General features: G+C 48.6%; 1 protein-coding gene across 1 annotated transcript in view; it reads right to left on the bottom strand.

Moving 5' to 3' along the window:
• Positions 1-743: 743 nt before the first annotated feature.
• Positions 744-20,359, bottom strand: part of LOC141047215 (uncharacterized) — a 90,809-nt gene continuing 71,193 nt past the window's right edge. The window contains 1 exon segment of the mRNA XM_073542166.1: positions 744-2,123. Within this exon segment, the coding sequence (XP_073398267.1) occupies positions 1,266-2,123 (858 nt within the window). The 3' untranslated portion in view covers positions 744-1,265.

The following is a 20,359-nucleotide window of genomic DNA, read 5'->3' as shown; positions in this document are numbered from 1 at the left end:
AGCGCCTCCATCCTCTGGATACTACGCTGACAGACACAGCAAACCTTCTTGCCACAGCTCGCATTGATGTGCCATCCTGGATGAGCTGCACTACCTGAGTAACTTGTGCGGGTTGTAGAGTCCATCTCATGCTACCATGAGTGTGAAAGCGCAACCAACATTCAAAAGTGACCAAAACATCAGCCAGAAAGCATTGGTACTGAGATGTGATCTGTGGTCCCCACCTGCAGAACCACTCCTTTATTGAGGGTGTCTTGATAATTGCCAATAATTTCCATCTGTTGTCTATTCCATTTGCACAAGAGCATGTGAAATTGATTGTCATCAGTGTTGCTTTCTAAGAGGACAGGTTGATGTCACAGAAGTTTGATTTACTTGGAGTTATATTCTGTTGTTTAATCAGCATAAACCGTGGCAGCATGAGGAAAACAGAACATTCTTACAGCAGACAACAATGAATCTTCATAGTGGAGCTCTGCACCTTTAGCCCTGTGGTCACACAGGCTATGCTTTATCCAGCCATCAGGCTATACAGTCTCTCAGTTAATCTTCCCTGTCTGGGTTACCTTTTAGCTGCTTCACACTTCAGACGTTCATTCCCTCTCCTTGGAACTGTCTGCCATTATACACAGCAAGTGAAAAAGACCAGCTCACCTGTCCTGGCTAATGGTGATGCAAGGAGGCTCGGATTCCGTGTAAACACACGTGAAAACGGTCCAAAAGAAAAAAATATCCAGCTTCGAAACATGCAAAAAATTTATTGAAGGCATAAGAACAGAGATACACGGACAAGCCCCATCATAGCGGAGTAGCAATAGCAACGCGTTTCGAACAATAAGTTCTTTTTCCAAGCTACTTTCAAGTGAACACCATGCTGAATATATACCACCTCCCACCAATCACAGTTTAAACACACATGGTGCATAATAGCAATAAAATCAGTCATACAAAAACAGAAAAATATTAAAAACAAATCAGTATAAAATATACCAATTAAATATAAACGAATATAGATATATAGAGGATTCCAATGTAAAAAATATGCACATCAATTATGGAACATAATTTCCTTTCGTGCATTCAGTCCATTTGGAACACAGGTTTTCAGCTGGAACATCCAGAAAGCTTCTCTGGTCACTAGACGTCTTTTAAAATCCCCATCTCTTGATGGAACACATACTTTCTCAAATCCGACCGCTTGAAGTGAAGAAATATTCCTTTGATGTTGAGAAATAAAATGTTTAGAGGAAAAGGACATGTCCGATTTAGAACTGCCAAGAGAGATTATATCGGTTATATGCTCTGAAATTCTCACTTTCAGTTTTCTCGTGGTGTTTTAGGTAGAAAACATTTCTCACATTAAGAACATGAAAAAGGTTTATCCCCTGTGTGAATTTTTTGGTGACTAAGAAAGATGATTTCTTCACAAAACATTTCCCACATTCTGAACAGGAAAAAAGCTTCTCCCCTGTGTGAGTTCTATGGTGCTTAACACAATCTGATTTATTGCTAAAACATTTCCCACATTCTGTGCAGGAAAAAGGCTTCTCCCCTGTGTGAGTTCTATGGTGCTTAACCAAATCTAATTTCTGGCTAAAACATTTCCCACATTCTGAACATGAATATGGCTTCTCTCCTGTGTGAGTTCTCTCATGTGCAACAAGATGTGAATTCTGAGTAAAACATTTCTGACATTCTGAACATGAATATGGCTTCATTGCTGTGTGAATTCTCTCATGTGTAACAAGATGTGAATTCTGAGTAAAACATTTCCCACATTCTGAACAGGAAAATCTATTCTCTGTTATGTCAATTTTTTCATGTTTAAGAAAAGTCTTTTCAAGAAAATTATTTCCATATTCTGAATATGAAAATGGCTCCTTTCCTTTAGAATCAATTATTTTTTTAATGCTTATATCGTGGCTTTGATTTTCCTTAGTAGTTGGTAATGAACCAAAAGATGGGACCGGTTTCATAGGATCAGATGACAGATCTTTGCTATGAAGGGATGATGGTATATCTGGAGTAATGGCATTAACTTCAGTTGTATCCTGTGAGATCTCAAGATCATCAGATTTAAAAATTGAAGATGTCAGCGTTCCCTCTGATCTCCTGGTGCATTCATCTGCTAAAAATAAAACCAATTAATAATTTTGAATAAAATATCCTCAAATTTTATACTTTTGAACATTTCTACTTAAGCTGTCCATAAAAAATACAAGCTTTTTAAGAAATATTGAAGTATTCACCAAGACAATGACAGTTCACAGTCTAATCGAAAGCCTCATAGCATGAACCAGTGCATCATGGTGTTCAATGGTTTGTTCATTCTGCCTCCCAAACATGGAACAAAAAGCCAACAAACAATGTTATATAGGTGAAAATTATACCAATAAAACTTCTACTCATCTCACGGAAACACAAGAAACCACTAAGATCCATCATCTGTCAGAGGAAAACCAAAAGGTTTCCACAATATTTGTGGGTCAAAAGCTCTTGAAAAGCAACATGGCTTCCATAAACCAATCCAGCAATATCCGCTCTCCCAAAGTCAAATATCCACTCTCTTCTGAGCCTTGTAGTGCGCCCAAACCATATTTAGCATCCATATATGTGGCATTACTATAGTGAGAAGAACCCACTTAATTTACGGTGTGTGTTTCCTGGAGCACAATCTGGGCATTATGTGTTGGATAATAAAATGGCAAATGTGCAATTTTCATGTTGCAACATCCAGTGCGAGCTAATTTCCGTAAAGTGTCACTACTCCCATAGAATAATTCACTGAGGGTTATAATTTCCATAATGGAGTCACTTTATGGGGATTTCTACTGCTTCAGTTCCCTGTAATTGTGTTATATTAGGGCATCTGCAGATGGTGTGTCCCCTCTCCACTGGAATCTGCTCCTGCGATGTTTGATTCTATCACCAAGCAGCGCCTTATTTATGGTGCAGACGTTGCTGGTAATAGAAGAGACGTCAAAACCAGAAGCTCTGGGTGGCGTTGGCTCTGTCCAGCCACTAAGATTAGGGTGCCTGAGACCAGTAGTTTCATCCAGCCTGGCAGTATGGGTTTGTGTGCTGTCCAGCAATCTGGTAGTAATCTGCTACCTGCTTAAGCCAATTAGAAAGCACCAAACCCTACTAAAGCTTGAAGCACATTCCTGGAATCTGCCAGATACAGCCTTGTTCTCCTCTGGTTCAGTCCTCTGTGCTCAGCTGGTGTATTTGTTTCCTGGTGTAATCCCAGCCCGCTTACTGACTACACTTGTGTCTTCTGATTTTGTACTTTCTCTGCCCTCCTGGTTATGACCAACTACCTGACTATTCTTCTTGCCATCTCACCCCACAGAATAGCAGGTAACACCATGGCTCAAGCCTAGGGGTCTCTGTGTAAGTCCAGATCCATGTAGAGGGGTTAAAGGATGATGAGCAAGGCAATCACTGGGATCTGGAAAATAGCGTAGATAGAGCCAAGCCTTCTCGTGGTGGCCATCTTCTGATCTGCCAGGTGATCACTAACAGTGCTCCCAATACATCGTGTCTGCAAACTATTCCATCAAGATCTGTGTACGAATAGCTAAATGGCGCTCCTTCCTTTCTTACCCTACCATGTGCCCAGAGAGTAGTGTACAACCATATATAGGGGATTGTTGGATTCAAGAGACATTGGGAAATAATTTGTAAGGTCCAATTGTTTCCTATTATCCTGGTGAAAACTCTCTGGGTAATTAGAGTATGGGGCTCGGTGGCTCTTGGCAATCTAAACTATCGTAAGGGACAATATTTTCTGTCAGATGAGTTTCAAGAAGAAAGATTAGACATTCATAGAGAACTTTTTATAATAGTGCAGAGCTGAGGTGTCTTAAATTTAGATCTCAGCCATTTGGCAGAGGTAATGGAGACCTTATTTTAAAGGCTACCAGGTAGTTGCAGACTAACATAAGTGAGGCAGGCCGATCCCACCATCATCAGACTACCATACAAAATGAACCTGTACAAAAAGAACTAGAATAAAAAACATGTTACCGTATTTTTTGGATTATAAGACGCACCCCAAATTTTGAGGAGAAAAATAGGAATTTCTTTTTAATAAAATGGTGGTGCTTCTTATAATCCATGCGTCCTATTTCTGTGGTGAAGCGGGGTCCCAGGGTCGCTGCTGGAGGAGGCAGGAGTGGGGTTATGCTGCAGGCCGCAGGGTGGGATGAGGGGGGTCCGATGTGCAGTGCACCGCTGTGATTGTTTGGTGCTGCTGGGGTGCCTGGCGCTGCTGCCCGGGGAGTCCGCTGCTGCAGGGGGACTCTGCCGACATTTCGTGAAAGGCCAGAGCCCCCCGCATGTCCATGGTTTCCTCCTGTGCGGTGGACTCTGTGAACATGGCTGCCGGGGGGCGGCACATGCGCAGATGGAGGTCTCGGTATCAAGATCTTGGGAGATGAGATTACAGCCCTGATATTAGATCTCAGGGATCTAGGAAGCCAACAGCATCATTACCCTCCGCTTTCTCCTACAGGCCCAGCATAATAGTTTTCTTCAAGTGAGTTTCTAACTTGTCAGCACATTTTACGTACGCTGTCATTTGGCTTTATAGTTACAGATCTGGGCAGGTAACGGTCAGTGTCTTCTAATCCCAGGGGTAGATGGATCTACCAGGTTGTAAGTTCTATAGAAAAGGGCTTTCAATGCCCAAAGTCATTTGAACAGTATTGGGTGGAGGAGAATGTTGTGGTCTAGAGGCAAAATGGTGATCATGGTAATACGGCCGGACTACACCACCGATAAAGCAGCCACAGTCGGTGACTGAGAGGAATCTGTGACTTCTCTGCATTCAGTGGTTACTACTCACCTGGGTAGTCATATGTGGGAATCTCCTCTTTACACCACTCATCACCCCTCACATATGTCTCTGTAGTATTAATATGGGTCAGATCTTCACCCTGAAACAAATATTGTAAAAGTCACAGACAGATGGAGAAGTCCCATCTATGATCAGCTCTAATCCTGCCATCTCCACCGTTCTCATTATACAAGTTGTTGGAATAGTTTTAGTGCAACAACTCCATTCATGTACATGACTGTTTAGTTGCTAGATTTGTATGCTGTTTATAAAGTTTAAAAAAAAACTCCCAGAGGCTCACACAGGGAGAGCATGTGACTGTATTTCCTGTTTTCCTGCTGTGTCTGAGTATGGGAGAAGCAGCCTGCTGTAGATGCTGCACAAATAGAGACACTCAAATGATTTATTCCTGATCTATTAAGCTTATCAAAAATTGTTCTTGATTGCTCCTGAAAAAACAACTTCTGTTGTCACACGCTTGGAGAGAATCGTGAGTAATCCGCTGCCAACACAAGTTCTGTGATGTATTAAGAGAAGTATAGAGTCTACATCACGTCAAATAATTATTCTCCTCTACTCCTTCTTGGTCAGATCTCTTCTGGAACACTGTGTCCAGTTCTGGGCATCACACTTAAAAAAAAGCATTGACAAGCGAGAGCAAGTTCAGAGAAGAGCTAACAGGATGGTGACATAAAACAAGACTGAGCACAAGACCTTTACAGCCGTCTACACATCATAGGGGAGATCTCCTGACACCTTCTCTCCATCTACCTGATGATCCTGAGGAGCACTGGGATCTTCTTGGTTACAGTCCTGTGGAAGAAGAGGACGGGGACATCTCTCTGGTGTTGTCCTCTTACTGGATAGATCTGGAGGAAACACATACAGGGACTGAATTCATTCTCTACATACAGATAATTATAGGCCGTGTGTATTTAGTCCTGTCTATTACCTGGTGATGTGAGGGGCTGGGGAACCTCCATTATGACGTTCCTGTACAGATCTCTGTGTCCTTCTAAATACTCCCACTCCTCCATGGAGAAATAGACAGCGACATCCTGACACCTTATAGGAACCTGACACATACAATGATACTGTCATCCCCCCCGATCCCTTCATAGTGTTACTGTATAATGTCCCAGCATTCCCAGCAGTGTCACCTTTCCAGTCAGCAGCTCAATCATCTTGTAGATGAGTTCTAGGATCTTCTGGTCATTGATGTCCTCATGGATCAGGGGGTGAGGCGGAGGCCCCGTGATTGGGCTCAGGGGTCTTCCACATCCCTCAGACACAGGGTCCTGACAGCGATCACTAGAGGTCTTCTTCACCACTGTGTAATCCTGATAAGGAGAGACACATTAATAAATCTCACTCCAGACATTTCCAGAGTCCTCACCTCTCCAGTTCTGTCCATCTGTTATTCCCATAGATAAGAATGATGTAATGTGACATCAAAACATTCTTTAACTACATAAATAGTAAGAAGCTAAAAAATGATAGTGTTGGCCCCCTTAAAAATAGTCTGGGTGAAATGGTGGATGAGGAGGAGGAAAAAGCCAATATGCTAAATGACTTTTTTTCAACAGTATTTACACAAGAAAATTCCATGACGGATAACATGACCAGGGATAAAAATTGTCCATTAAATGTCACCTGCTTAACCCAGCAAGAAGTACGGCGGCGTCTAAAAAGCACTAAAATTGACAAATCCCCGGGCCCGGATGGGATACACCCCCGAGTACTGCAGGAATAAAGCACAGTCATAGATAGACCATCATTTTTAATCTTTAAAGATTCCATAATAACAGGGTCTGTACCACAGGACTGGCGTATAGCAAATGTGGTGCCAATATTCAAAAAGGGGACAAAAACTGAACTTGGAAATTATAGGCCAGTAAGTTTAACCTCAACTGTGGGTAAAATCCTGGAGGGTTTTCTAAGAGATACTATACTGGAGTATCTGGAGAAGAATAACCTCATGACCCAATATCAACATGGGTTTACAAGGGACCGTTCCTGTCAGACTAATCTGATAAGCTCTTATGAAGAGGTAAGTTCCGGACTGGACCAAGGGAATGCAGTTTACGTGGTGTACATGGACTTTTCAAAAGCTTTTGATACGGTGCCACACAAAAGGTTGATACATAAAATGAGAACAATGGGGATAGGGGAAAAGATGTGTAGGTGGGTTAAGAGCTGGCTCAGGGATAGGAAACAAAGGGTGGTTATTAATGGAGCACACTCGGACTGGGTCACGGTTAGTGGTGGGGTACCACAAGGGTCAGTTTTGGGCCCGCTTCTTTTTAACATATTTATTAATGACCTTGTAGGGGGCATAGAGAGTAGAATTTCAATATTTGCAGATGACACTAAACTCTGCAGGGTAATCAATACAGAGGAGGACAATTTTATATTACTGGAGGATTTATGTAAACTAGAAGCTTGGGCTGATAAATGGCAAATGAGCTTTAATGGGGATAAATGTAAGGTCATGCACTTGGGTAGAACGAACAAGATGTATAATTATGTGCTTAATTGTAAAACACTGGGCAAAACTGTCACTGAAAAAGACCTGGGTGTATGGGTGGGAGACAAACTCACATTTAGCGGCCAGTGTCAGGCAGCTGCTGCAAAGGCAAATAAAATAATGGGATGCATTAAAAGAGGCATAGATGCTCATGAGGAGAACATAATGTTACCTCTATATAAGTCACTAGTGTGACCACACTTAGAATACTGTGTACAGTTCTGGTCTCCGGTGTATAAGAAAGACATAGCTGAACTGGAATGGGTGCAGAGAAGAGTGACCAAGGTTATTAGGGAACTGGGGGGTCTGCAATACCAAGACAGGTTATTACACTTGGGGTTATTTAGTTTGGAGAATCGAAGGCTTAGGGGTGATCTTATTACAATGTATAAATATATGCGGGGACAATACCAAGACCTTTCTAATGATCTTTTTACTCTTAGACCTGTGACGGGGACAAGGGGGCATCCTCTACATCTGGAGGAAAGAAGGTTTAAGCATACTCACAGACGCGGATTCTTTACTGTAAGAGCAGTGAGACTATGGAACTCTCTGCCATATGATGTTGTAATGAGCGATTCCCTACTAAAATTTAAGAAGGGACTGGATGCCTTTCTTGAAAAGTATAATTTTACAGGGTATATACACTAGTTTCCTTAATATTGCGTTGATCCAGGGAGCTAGTCTGATTGCCGTATGTGGAGTCGGGAAGGAATTTTTTTCCCCAATGTGGAGCTTACTGTTTGCCACATGGGTTTTTTTTGCCTTCCTCTGTATCAACATGTTAGGGCAAGTTAGGATAGGATATGGGTTGAACTAGATGGACTTAAAGTCTCCCTTCAACCTTAATAACTATGTTACTATGTCATCAGAATCTCTCACCTCTCCAGTGAGACGGAAGAGGATCTCTAGGGTGAGGTGTAACATCCTCTCCGCCATCTTGTCTCTGTCCATATCCATCCTTGATGGGTAAATCAGGAAAATTCTCTTCTGTAGAAGATCTTCACTGAGAGGATCCGACATTGTAGAGACCTGAATGAGAAGAAGATGATCCGATGTAACATCATAAGAATCCTGTGTAATAATACAATTACTGGAGATAATAAGGGAAACATATGAGGAGATTTATTATCTTACAGGGTTTAGTTTTCTTCCCTGACATCTACTAATAAAACCTATATATTTAGGCCACAGACAACAAGCAGTTTCCTCCTCGGAGTCGGCAGCTGAACACGTTCCTCATAGACTCATCTTCCATAACGCTAATTCTCCTCTCATTACCGACACTGGAATCGGCATTAGCAATACTGCAGGAGATATTCATTACACGCGACATGAGAAATAACTCCTTCATGATGAGGACGACATCTTCATCTTCTACTGCGGCTCTAGAGACAGATGTGGCCAGAGTCGGTCACTGCCTCCATCCCCACCGGCCGTCTATATGAAGGTTTCCCGTCTTCCCGCACTGGAATCTTCTCTCCCGTTAGATCTCAGCTCTGAGTCACACACAGAAGTTTGAGGCTTTTCTGGAAGAACAGGACAGGAGAGATCTGAGGCCGATGTCTCCATGTACAGGGTTTCCCCTCGGGATAAGAGGCTTTTCTGTCCCTTTCCCCCAATTAGAGGGGACACCTGTGGATATCGGGGTCTTTACCGGCTGCAGTCCTGGGGGGATTTACTCAGTAACGTGGACGTTGGACAAACGTCACCATCAATTCCCATCAGAGTGAAGGAACATCGCTCCTCTATTCAGCTCTATGGATCCAGGATGAAATCCACTGCGGCCTCTGCAAGAAAAGAGCGAAGTCTGGTGAGACCCCCGAGGCCGGAGATTTCTACAGCTGCTCTGTGCGCACAGGACCTGTGATCAGGGCCGGTTTTAGGCAAAGTGGGGCCCTAGGCAAAGTTTAAAATGGGGCCCCAAATGCTAACATACTGCACATCACACAGAAGCATTTCGATTGTATTTACATGCACTGAGTTGGGGCCGCTAAATGATCGTCAAAATTGAAGCTGTTCAATGCTTGTTTCCCGGCCTCTTTCCACCATCTGAGAAAGAATGATGGGAACAGAACGATCACTAAGGGTGTGTGCACACGTTGCGGTTTTTGCTGCGGTTACGCCGCAGTTTCCATGCAGTTTACAGTACAATGTAAACCTATGGAAAACCAAATCCGCCGTGCACATGCTGCGGAAAATTCCGCGCCGATTTGCTGCGGTTTATTTTCCGCAGCATGTTACGTCTTTTTTGCGGGACCGCAGCTGCAGTGTATGTTCCGGGACATACAAATCAATCTCTCTCTCTCTCATCCGCACTGCCAAACCGCACTAGAACCTGCATCAAATCCGCTGTACACATGCTAGGAATCCGCAGAAAAAATGCATGTGTTTTACCCTGCAGTTTCTGCCAAGAGATATGGATTCTCTGCAGAAAAAGCCGCAGACTAATCCGCAACGTGTGCACACACCCTAAGGGTGGTTTCACATTAGCGTTTCAGGCCGCAGCATCGGCCTGCACACGGCCGCCGCTAAGCCCCGCCACCTGCCGCGCCTCCTCCGGTAGCTCCGCCTACGGGCGCATGACGCTGCATGCGTCCTGCGTCCCCTATCTTTAGCACTGGGGACGCAGGCCGTGCGCAGATATGCGTTTGGCGGCGCATGCGTCCTTTTGACGGTGCGCCGACCAGCGCCAAACGCAACCTGTTGCAATTTGGTGCGCTCGGCGCACCGTCAAAAGGACGCATGCACCGCCAAACACATACCTGCGCACAGCCTGCGTCCCCAGTGCTAAAGATAGGGGATGCCGGACGCATGCAGCATCATGCGCACATAGGCGGAGCTACCAGAGGAGGCGCAGCAGGTGGCGGGGCTTAGCGGCGGCCGTGTGCGTCCCCAGTGCTAAAGCGTCATGCGCCCGTAGGCGGAGCTGCCGAAGGAGGTGCGGCAGAGAGCGGGGGGCTTAGCGGCCTGCAACGTTAATGTGAAACCACTCTAACAGATCACTATACAGTATCATGTTATCAGCAGGACATCTACAGTTTACACCCCATAGTCCTCCATATAATATAATCTGCCCCAAAGTCCTCCATATAGTATAATACACTCCTTATAGCTCTCCATATATTAAAATACACTGCTCAGTCCTCCATATAGTATACTACACTCCTCATAGCCCTACATATATTAAAATACACTGCTCAGTCCTCCGTATAATACACTCCATATAGTATAATGCACCGCCATAGTCACCCATGTAGTACAAATCACATCCCATAGCATAATGCACCCCATAGTTCTTCATATAATGTATTCCCCATAGTCCTCGATACAGCATAATGCAGCCCACATATAGTATAATGCAGCCACCCCACAGAGTATAATGCAGCCCCGCCATACAATATAATGTAACCCCCATAGAATATAATGCAGCCACTCCACAGAATATAATGTAACTCCCCATAGTATATAATGCAGTCCCACCCCCCATATAGTATAATGCAGCCCCTCCATAGAATATATGGCAACCCCCTCATGGGATATAATGAAGCCCCTTATATAGTATAATCTAGCCCCTCCATAGAATACAATGTAGCCCTCCTCATATAATAACTATAATACAGCGTCCCCCATAGAATATAATACAGCCCACCTCCCCATAGAATATAATGTAGCCCTTCATATTATTTAACACAGCCTCCCCCTATAGAATATAGTGTAAAATGTACCCTACATGGTATATAACACACCGCATAGTATACAGCCCAGCCCACCATGGTATACAGCCCACCATGGTATACAGGCTGTATACCATGCTGGGCTGTATAATACAGCCCAGCATTGTATAATATAGCCCGCCCAGCATGGTATAATACAGCCCAGCATGGTATAATACAGCCCAGCATTGTATAATACAGCCCAGCATGGTATTTAGCACCCCAGAATGGAATAATACAGCCCAGTATGGTATAATACAGCCCAGCATGGTATATATCCCCCCAGCATGGTATAATACAGCCCAGCATGATATATAGCACCCCAGAATGGAATAAAACAGCCCAGTATGGTATAATACAGCCCAGCATGGTACTGTATATAGCCCCCCCCAGAATGGTGTAATACAGGCCAGCATGGTATAATACAGCCCAGCATGGTATATAGCACCCCAGAATGGAATAATACAGCCCAGTATGGTATAATACAGCCCAGCATGGCATATAGCCCCCCAGCATGGTATGATACAGCCCAGCACGGTATATAGCACCCCCCAGAATGGTGTAATACAGGCCAGCATGGTATAATACAGTCTAGCATGGTATATATCCCCCCACAGAATGGTATAATACAGCCCAGCATGGTATATAGCCCCCCCAAAATGGTATAATACAGCCCAGGACAGTATAATACCGCCCAGCATGGTATATAGCCCCCCCAGCATAGTATAATACAGCCCTGCATGGTATATAGCCCCCCAGAATGGTATAATACAGCCCAGCATGGTATAATATAGCCCAGCATTGTATATAGCCCCCCCAGCCTGGTATAATACAGCCCAGTATGGTATATAGCCCCCCCCAGCATGGTATAATACAGCCGAGCATGGTATGATACAGCCGAGCATGGTATATAGTCCCCCCAGAATGGTGTAATACAGCCCAGCATGGTATATAGCCCCCCGCCCAGCATGGTATGATACAGCCGAGCATGGTATATAGTCCCCCCAGAATGGTGTAATACAGCCCAGCATGGTATATAGCCCCCCCCAAAATGGTATAATACAGCCCAGGACGGTATATAGCCCCCCAGAATGGTATAATACAGCCCAGAATGGTATATAGCCCCCCAGAATGGTATAATACAGCCCAGCACGGTATAATACGGCAAAGCATGGTATATAGCCCCCCCCAGAATGGTATAATACAGCCCAGCATGGTATATAGCCCCCAGCACGGTATAATACAGCCCAGCATTGTATATAGCCCCCCCCCAGCCTGGTATAATACAGCCCAGCATGGTATATAGCCCCCCAGCATGGTATAATACAGCCCAGCATGGTATATAGCCCCCCCAGCATGGTATAATACAGCCGAGCATGGTATATAGCCCCCCCAGCATGGTATAATACAGCCGAGCATGGTATTTAGCCCCCCAGCATGGTATAATACAGCCCAGCATGGTATATAGCCCCCCCAGCATGGTATAATACAGCCGAGCATGGTATATAGCCCCCCAGCATGGTATGATACAGCCGAGCATGGTATACATATAGTCCCCCCAGCATGGTATAATACAGCCCAGCATGGTATATGGCCCTCCCAGCATGGTATATAGCCCCCCAGCATGGTATATAGCGCCCCCCCAGCATGATATATAGTCCCCCCAAAGTGGCCCCACAGTCTAGTACTCGCACTGATTTAAAAAAAACAAAACAAAAAAAACAACACTCCTCACCTTCTCCTCATGCCCGCGCTGCTGGCTGCTCCTGTCTCCTCCTGCACACAGTGAGAGCGCGATGACGTCATTGCGCCCCCGCTGTGTCAGAGTCAGAGCGGGGAATGATGGGAGAGGGAGCGTCAGCTGACGCTCTCTCCCCCATCACTGCCTCCTTCAGTGCGGCGGCGGGAGTCGGCGCTGGTGGCAGGCGGGCCCTCCTGCCTCACAGGGGCCCCATAGTGGCTGTGTGATGTGCCGCTGGCTGGGGGCCCCTGGAGGAGCGGGGGCCCTAGGCAGCTGCCTGGTCTGCCTGCCCATAACGCCGGCCCTGCCTGTGATGAGGTCACAGGAGGGGAGGAGTCAGGGATCACATGATCAGGGCCTCAGTGTCTGCAGGACTCTGCTGTGCTGGTTGTCATGGTGCTGGATGAGGGGAAGTTTCTGTGTGGGGTCAGGAGGGGTTTACAGGGTGGATGTAGCAGAGCTGTGTGTACGAGGTGTACGGAGCGGAGCCGTGTGTGTACGAGGTGTACGGAGCGGAGCCGTGTGTGTACGAGGTGTACGGAGCGGAGCCATGTGTGTACGAGGTGTACGGAGCGGAGCCCTGTGTGTACGAGGTGTACGGAGCGGAGCCGTGTGTGTACGAGGTGTACGGAGCGGAGCCGTGTGTGTACGAGGTGTACGGAGCGGAGCCGTGTGTGTGCGAGGTGTACGGAGCGGAGACGCGTGTGTACGAGGTGTACGGAGCGGAGCCCTGTGTGTAAGAGGTGTACGGAGCGGAGCCGTGTGTGCACGAGGTGTACGGAGCGGAGCCGTGTGTGCACGAGGTGTGCGGAGCGGAGCCGTGTGTGTACGAGGTGTGCGGAGCGGAGCCGTGTGTGTACGAGGTGTACGGAGCGGAGCCGTGTGTGTACGAGGTGTACTGAGCAGAGCCATGTGTACGAGGTGTACGTAGCGGTGCCCTGTGTGTACGAGGTGTACGGAGCGGAGCCGTGTGTGTACGAGGTGTACGGAGCGGAGCCGTGTGTGTACGAGGTGTACGGAGCGGAGCCGTGTGTGCACGAGGTGTACGGAGCGGAGCCGTGTGTGTACGAGGTGTGCGGAGCGGAGCCGTGTGTGTACAAGGTGTACGGAGCGGAGCCATGTGTGTACGAGGTGTACGGAGCGGATCCGTGTGTGTACGAGGTGTACGGAGCGGAGCCGCGTGTGTACGAGGTGTGCGGAGCGGAGCCGTGTGTGCACGAGGTGTACGGAGTGGAGCCGTGTATGTATGAGGTGTACGGAGCGGAGCCGTGTGTGCACGAGGTGTACGGAGCGGAGCCGTGTGTGTATGAGGTGTACTGAGCAGAGCCATGTGTACGAGGTGTACGGAGCGGAGCCGCGTGTGTACGAGGTGTACGGAGCGGAGCCGTGTGTGTACGAGGTGTACGGAGCGGAGCCGTGTGTGTACGAGGTGTACGTAGCGGTGCCCTGTGTGTACGAGGTGTACGGAGCGGAGCCGGGTGTGTACGAGGTGTACGGAGCCGCGTGTGTACGAGGTGTAAGGAGCGGAGCCGTGTGTGTACGAGGTGTACGGAGCGGAGCCGTGTGTACGAGGTGTACTGAGCAGAGCCGTGTGTACGAGGTGTACGGAGCGGAGCCGCGTGTGTACGAGGTGTATGGAGCGGAGCCGTGTGTGTACGAGGTGTACGGAGCGGAGCCGTGTGTGTACGAGGTGTACGGAGCGGAGCCGTGTGTGCACGAGGTGTACGGAGCGGAGCCGTGTGTGTACGAGGTGTACTGAGCAGAGCCGTGTGTACGAGGTGTACGGAGCGGAGCCGCGTGTGTACGAGGTGTACGGAGCGGAGCCGTGTGTGTACGAGGTGTGCGGAGCGGAGCCGTGTGTGTACGAGGTGTACGTAGCGGTGCCCTGTGTGTACGAGGTGTACGGAGCGGAGCCGGGTGTGTACGAGGTGTACGGAGCGGAGCCGCGTGTGTACGAGGTGTACGGAGCGGAGCCGCGTGTGTACGAGGTGTACGGAGCGGAGCCGCGTGTGTACGAGGTGTACGGAGCGGAGCCGTGTGTGTACGAGGTGTACGGAGCGGAGCCGTGTGTGTACGAGGTGTACGGAGCGGAGCCGCGTGTGTACGGAGCGGAGCCGTGCGTGTACGAGGTGTACGGAGCGGTGCCGTGCGTGTACGAGGTGTACGGAGCGGTGCCGTGTGTGTACGAGGTGTACGGAGCGGAGCCGTGTGTATACGAGGTGTATGGAGCGGAGCCGTGTGTATACGAGGTGTACGGAGCGGAGCCGTGTGTGTACGAGGTGTACGGAGCGGAGCCGTGCGTGTACGAGGTGTACGGAGCGGAGGCGTGTCTGTACGAGGTGTACGGAGCGGAGCCGTGTGTGTACGAGGTGTACGGAGCGGAGCCGTGTGTACGAGGTGTACGGAGCGGAGCCGTGTGTATACGAGGTGTACGGAGCGGAGCCGTGTGTGTACGAGGTGTACGGAGCGGAGCCGTGTGTATACCAGGTGTACGGAGCGGAGCCGTGTGTACGAGGTGTACGGAGCGGAGCCGTGTGTGTACGAGGTGTAAGGAGCGGAGTCGCGTGTGTACGAGGTGTACGGAGCGGAGCCGCGTGTGTACGAGGTGTACGGAGCGGAGCCGCGTGTGTACGAGGTGTACGGAGCGGAGCCGCGTGTGTACGAGGTGTACGGAGCGGAGCCGTGTGTGTACGAGGTGTACGGAGCGGAGCCGCGTGTGTACGAGGTGGACGGAGCGGAGCCGCGTGTGTACGAGGTGTACGGAGCAGAGCCGCGTGTGTACGAGGTGTACGGAGCGGAGCCGCGTGTGTACGAGGTGTACGGAGCGGAGGCGTGTCTGTACGAGGTGTACGGAGCGGAGCCGTGTGTGTACGAGGTGTACGGAGCGGAGCCATGTGTGTACGAGGTGTACGGAGCGGAGCCGTGTATATACGAGGTGTACGGAGCGGAGCCGTGTGTGTACGAGGTGTACGGAGCGGAGCTGTGTGTGTACGAGGTGTACGGAGCGGAGGCGTGTGTGTACGAGGTGTACGGAGCGGAGCCGTGTGTGTACGAGGTGTACGGAGGGGAGCCGCGTGTGTACGAGGTGTCTGGAGCGGAGCCCTGTGTGTACGAGGTGTATGGAGCGGAGCCACGTGTGTACGAGGTGTACGGAGCGGAGCCGCGTGTGTACGAGGTGTACGGAGCGGTGCCCTGTGTGTACGAGGTGTACGGAGCGGAGCCGGGTGTGTACGAGGTGTACGGAGCGGAGCCGTGTGTGTACGAGGTGTACAGAGCGGAGCCGTGTGAGTACGAGGTGTACGGAGCGGAGCCGTGTGTGTACGAGATGTACGGAGCGGAGCCGCTTGTGTACGGAGCGGAGCCGTGCGTGTACGAGGTGTACGGAGTGGTGCCGTGCGTGTACGAGGTGTACAGAGCGGTGCCGTGTGTGTACGAGGTGTACGGAGCGGAGCCGTGTGTGTACGAGGTGTACGGAGCGGAGCCGTGTGTATACAAGGTGTACGGAGCGGAGCCGTGTGTGTACGAAGTATACGGAGCGGAGCCGTGTGTGTACGAGGTGTACGGAGCGCAGGCGTGTCTTTATGAGGTGTACGGAGCGGAGCCGTGTGTGTACGAGGTGTACGGAGCGGAGCCGTGTGTGTACGAGGTGTACGGAGCGGAGCAGTGTGTATACATGGTGTACGGAGCGGAGCCGTGTGTATACGAGGTGTACGGAGCGGAGCCGTGTGTACGAGGTGTACGGAGCAGAGCCGTGTGTGTACAAGGTGTATGGAGCGGAGCCGCGTGTGTACGAGGTGTGCGGAGCGGAGCCGCGTGTGTACGAGGTGTAAGGAGCGGAGCCGGGTGTGTACGAGGTGTACGGAGCGGAGCCCTGTGTGTACGAGGTGTACGGAGCAGATCCGTGTGTGTACGAGGTGTACGGAGCGGAGCCGCGTGTGTACGAGGTGTGCGGAGCGGAGCCGCGTGTGTACGAGGTGTAAGGAGCGGAGGCGCGTGTGTACGAGGTGTACGGATCGGAGTCGCGTGTGTATGAGGTGTGCGGAGCGGAGCCGCGTGTGTACGAGGTGTAAGGAGCGGAGCCGCGTGTGTACGAGGTGTACGGAGCGGAGCCGCGTGTGTACGAGGTGTACGGAGCGGAGCCGTGTGTGTACGAGGTGTACGTAGCGGTGCCCTGTGTGTACGAGGTGTACGGAGCGGAGCCGGGTGTGTACGAGGTGTACGGAGCAGAGCCGTGTGTGTACAAGGTGTGCGGAGCGGAGCCGTGTGTGTACGAGGTGTATGGAGCGGAGCCGCGTGTGTACGAGGTGTACGGAGCGGAGCCCTGTGTGTACGAGGTGTACGGAGTGGAGCCGTGTGTGTACGAGGTGTATGGAGCAGAGTCGCGTGTGTACGAGGTGTACAGAGCGGAGCCGTGTGTGTACGAGGTGTACGAAGCGGAGCCGTGTGTGTACGAGGTGTACGGAGCAGAGCCGTGTGTGTACGAGGTGTACGGAGCGGACCCCTGTGTGTACTCTATATACACCTGTATTCCCCCAGCTTCAGTCACAGACTCTTGTGTACACTGTATGCACCCGTATACCCCCAGCTTCGGTCGCAGACCCCTCACTGTGCACTGTATAAACCCGTATACCCCCAGCTTCAGTCATAGACACCTCCATGTACGCTGTATACGCCTGTAATCCCCCAGCTTCTGTCACAGACCCCTGTTTGTAGGCTGTACACACCCACCTACCCCCAGCTTCGGTATCAGCCCCCCGTGTATGCTGTATACACCCGCATACCCGCAAGTTCAGTCGCAGACCACTCTGTGTACACTGTGTACACCTGTAATCTCCCATCTTCAGTTGCAGATTCCTGTGTACACTGTATACACCTGTATTCCCCTAGCTTCGGTCACAGACCCCTCTGTGTATACTGTGTACACCCGTATTCCCCTAGCTTCGGTCACAGACCCCTCTGTGTATACCCTCAGCTTAAGTAACAGCCCACTGTTTACGCTGTATGCACCAGTATACCCCAGCTTCAGTCGCAGACCCCTCTGTGTATACTGTATACACCCGTATATCCCCAGGTTCGGTCACAGACCCCCTTAGGCTACTTTCACACATCAGGTTTTCGGCGTCAGGCGCGATCCGGCGTCGTGCCGGAATGCCGGATCCGGCAAATGTTTTGTAAAACCTGATGTGCCGGATCCGGTTTTCTGCCGGATCCATCTTGTTCTTGACAGACAAAACCGGATCCGTCTCATCCGGTTCATCCGTTTTTCTATCCGTTTTTCGACGGATTACGCCGGATCCGGTTTTTAAAATTGACCCTTGTGGCCTTCCGAACGGGATTGGCTACTGGAAAACTATATATAGCATGTTCCTACAGCCCTTCTTTGACAGGTTGTAGAGGAGAAAGTGCAGGTTGGAGAGAAGAGCAAGTTACTGGCGAAGATGGATGTTGTCATTGGAAATATTTTGAAGAATTTGGCGGATTTTATAGCGGAGGCAAATCGTTTGAGGGTGATTGTTCTGGAGAAGGAGAGAGCGAGACAGCAGCGCATCAGGCATCGTAGACGACATTTGTGGATCCACCCCATCACAGCCAGGAGAATGACGCGTGGGGTCTATTCTACACTCTGCATGGACCTTCGACGAAACCCGGATAAATTTTTTGGATATGTTCGGATGAAAATGGAGAATTTTGATTACTTGGTGGAGCGCATTGCACACCTCATAAGAAAATCGGACACCTATTGCCGCTTCTCTGTTTCACCCGCAGAGCGTCTGATGGTGACTTTAAGGTAAGCCACATTTATTGGATGTGATTGCATCAGAGCACACTTTCACTGCAATCTTGTTGGTGGTAGTTTGTATCTCCAAGTGTTATAGCTGACTTTTGGTATGTAATGCTGTGATTTAAAACTAATTTATTTTTTTTTAATTCCCCACAGATTTCTTGCAACTGGAGAATCCCTTTTGTCACTGCATTTCCAGTACAGACTCAGGATTTCCACCATATCTGGAATAGTGAAGTACACATGCCGTGCACTGTGGGACTCCTTAGCTGAAGAGTTTTTACCAGAGCCCACAACAGAGAGGTGGATTGAAATTGCTGACAAGTTTCTACAGATATGTCAGTTTCCCAACTGCTTGGGCGCTGTGGACGGGAATCATATCCGCATTGTAAAGCCAGCTGGATCGGGATCGGAATATTTCAATTACAAGAAATATTTTTCAATTGTCATCATGGCCATCGCTGATGCGGAATACAAATTTATTGCTGTTGATATTGGGGCCTATGGCCGCTCCAATGACTCTCAAGTTTTCAAACTGTCTGCCATGGGGCGTAAACTGTATGGAAACACCTTCCAGTTCCCACCACCTAGAACGCTGCCGCAAACAGCTGGCCCACCTATGCCATCTGTCTGTGTAGGGGATGAAGCCTTCCAGCTGTCAGAACACCTTTTGAAACCGTACTCTAGCAGAGGATTGACAAGACCAAAACGCATTTTTAATTATCGCCTCACAAGAGCAAGAAGAATGGTTGAATGTACCTTTGGTATTCTGACAGCCAAATGGCGGGTCCTATTGACTGCGATCAACCTCAAGACAGAAACTGTGGACGAGGTGATCAAAGCTTGCGTGGTACTCCACAATTTTGTTATCTGCAAGGAACCCATTTCCATTGAGGACACCTCTGAAGAAACCACCTTGCAAGATTACCATGACATTACCACTAGAAGTTCTGTGACGGTTTCAGTAATGAGGGACAATTTTGCACTATACTTTATGTCACCTCAAGGCAGAGTACACTGGCAGGATGACAGAGTGTGAAAGATTTGTGTCCTTAACCAAACTTGTGTACCTTCTGTACCAACAGTATATACCTTTGCCAACCAAAGTTGGCTATCTTGTCATGGTCTCTATTTTTACCTTTAGGCCACAGGTGTGTACCTGGTTGTGTTTTATGCAAAGTATTTCACCTTTTAACAAAAGTTGTGTACATTGTTAGGAAATCACCAACAATAAACACAACTTTTCAGGTGAAATACTTTGCTTCAAACACAACCAGGAACACAACTGTGGCAAAAAGCTAAAATTTACCCACAGTTATATACCTGGTTTTGAATACCTTTTTACCTTTTAAATACCCTGTATTTAACCTTTTTTTAAAACATATTTCGCCGCAGAAAGAAATGACAGACAACCAGTGTAAACAATAATTTAACTTTTATTTAAAATATTTTTTTTTGTGTAAACTGTTTTTAAAGTTAAAAAAACTTTTTTAATAAAGGTTTGAAACCAACTGGTCATTTTTATTACAAAACACATCATAAATCTGTGTAGTGTGGGGTGGAAATACTGCTGGAGGGGCTGCGGGACACTTCGACACTGGGAGTGTGGAGAGAGGACTGGGATCGTGGTGGGGAAGGAACAGTTAGAGGTGATGGTGTGGAAAAAGCTACAGAATGGGTGGACATGTGGGAGGCAGAAGAGGTGGTGGGCGGTGGAGTGGAGGGTTGGGCAGGGACTGTAGGAGCAGATGAT

This window comes from Dendrobates tinctorius, unplaced genomic scaffold (genome assembly GCF_039654945.1).
Source record: "Dendrobates tinctorius isolate UK_male_01 unplaced genomic scaffold, ASM3965494v1 ptg000126l, whole genome shotgun sequence".
In the NCBI taxonomy this organism is placed as follows: domain Eukaryota; kingdom Metazoa; phylum Chordata; class Amphibia; order Anura; family Dendrobatidae; genus Dendrobates; species Dendrobates tinctorius.
Note: the sequence above shows the minus strand (reverse complement) of the source record. Positions and strands in the feature narration are given on the sequence as shown.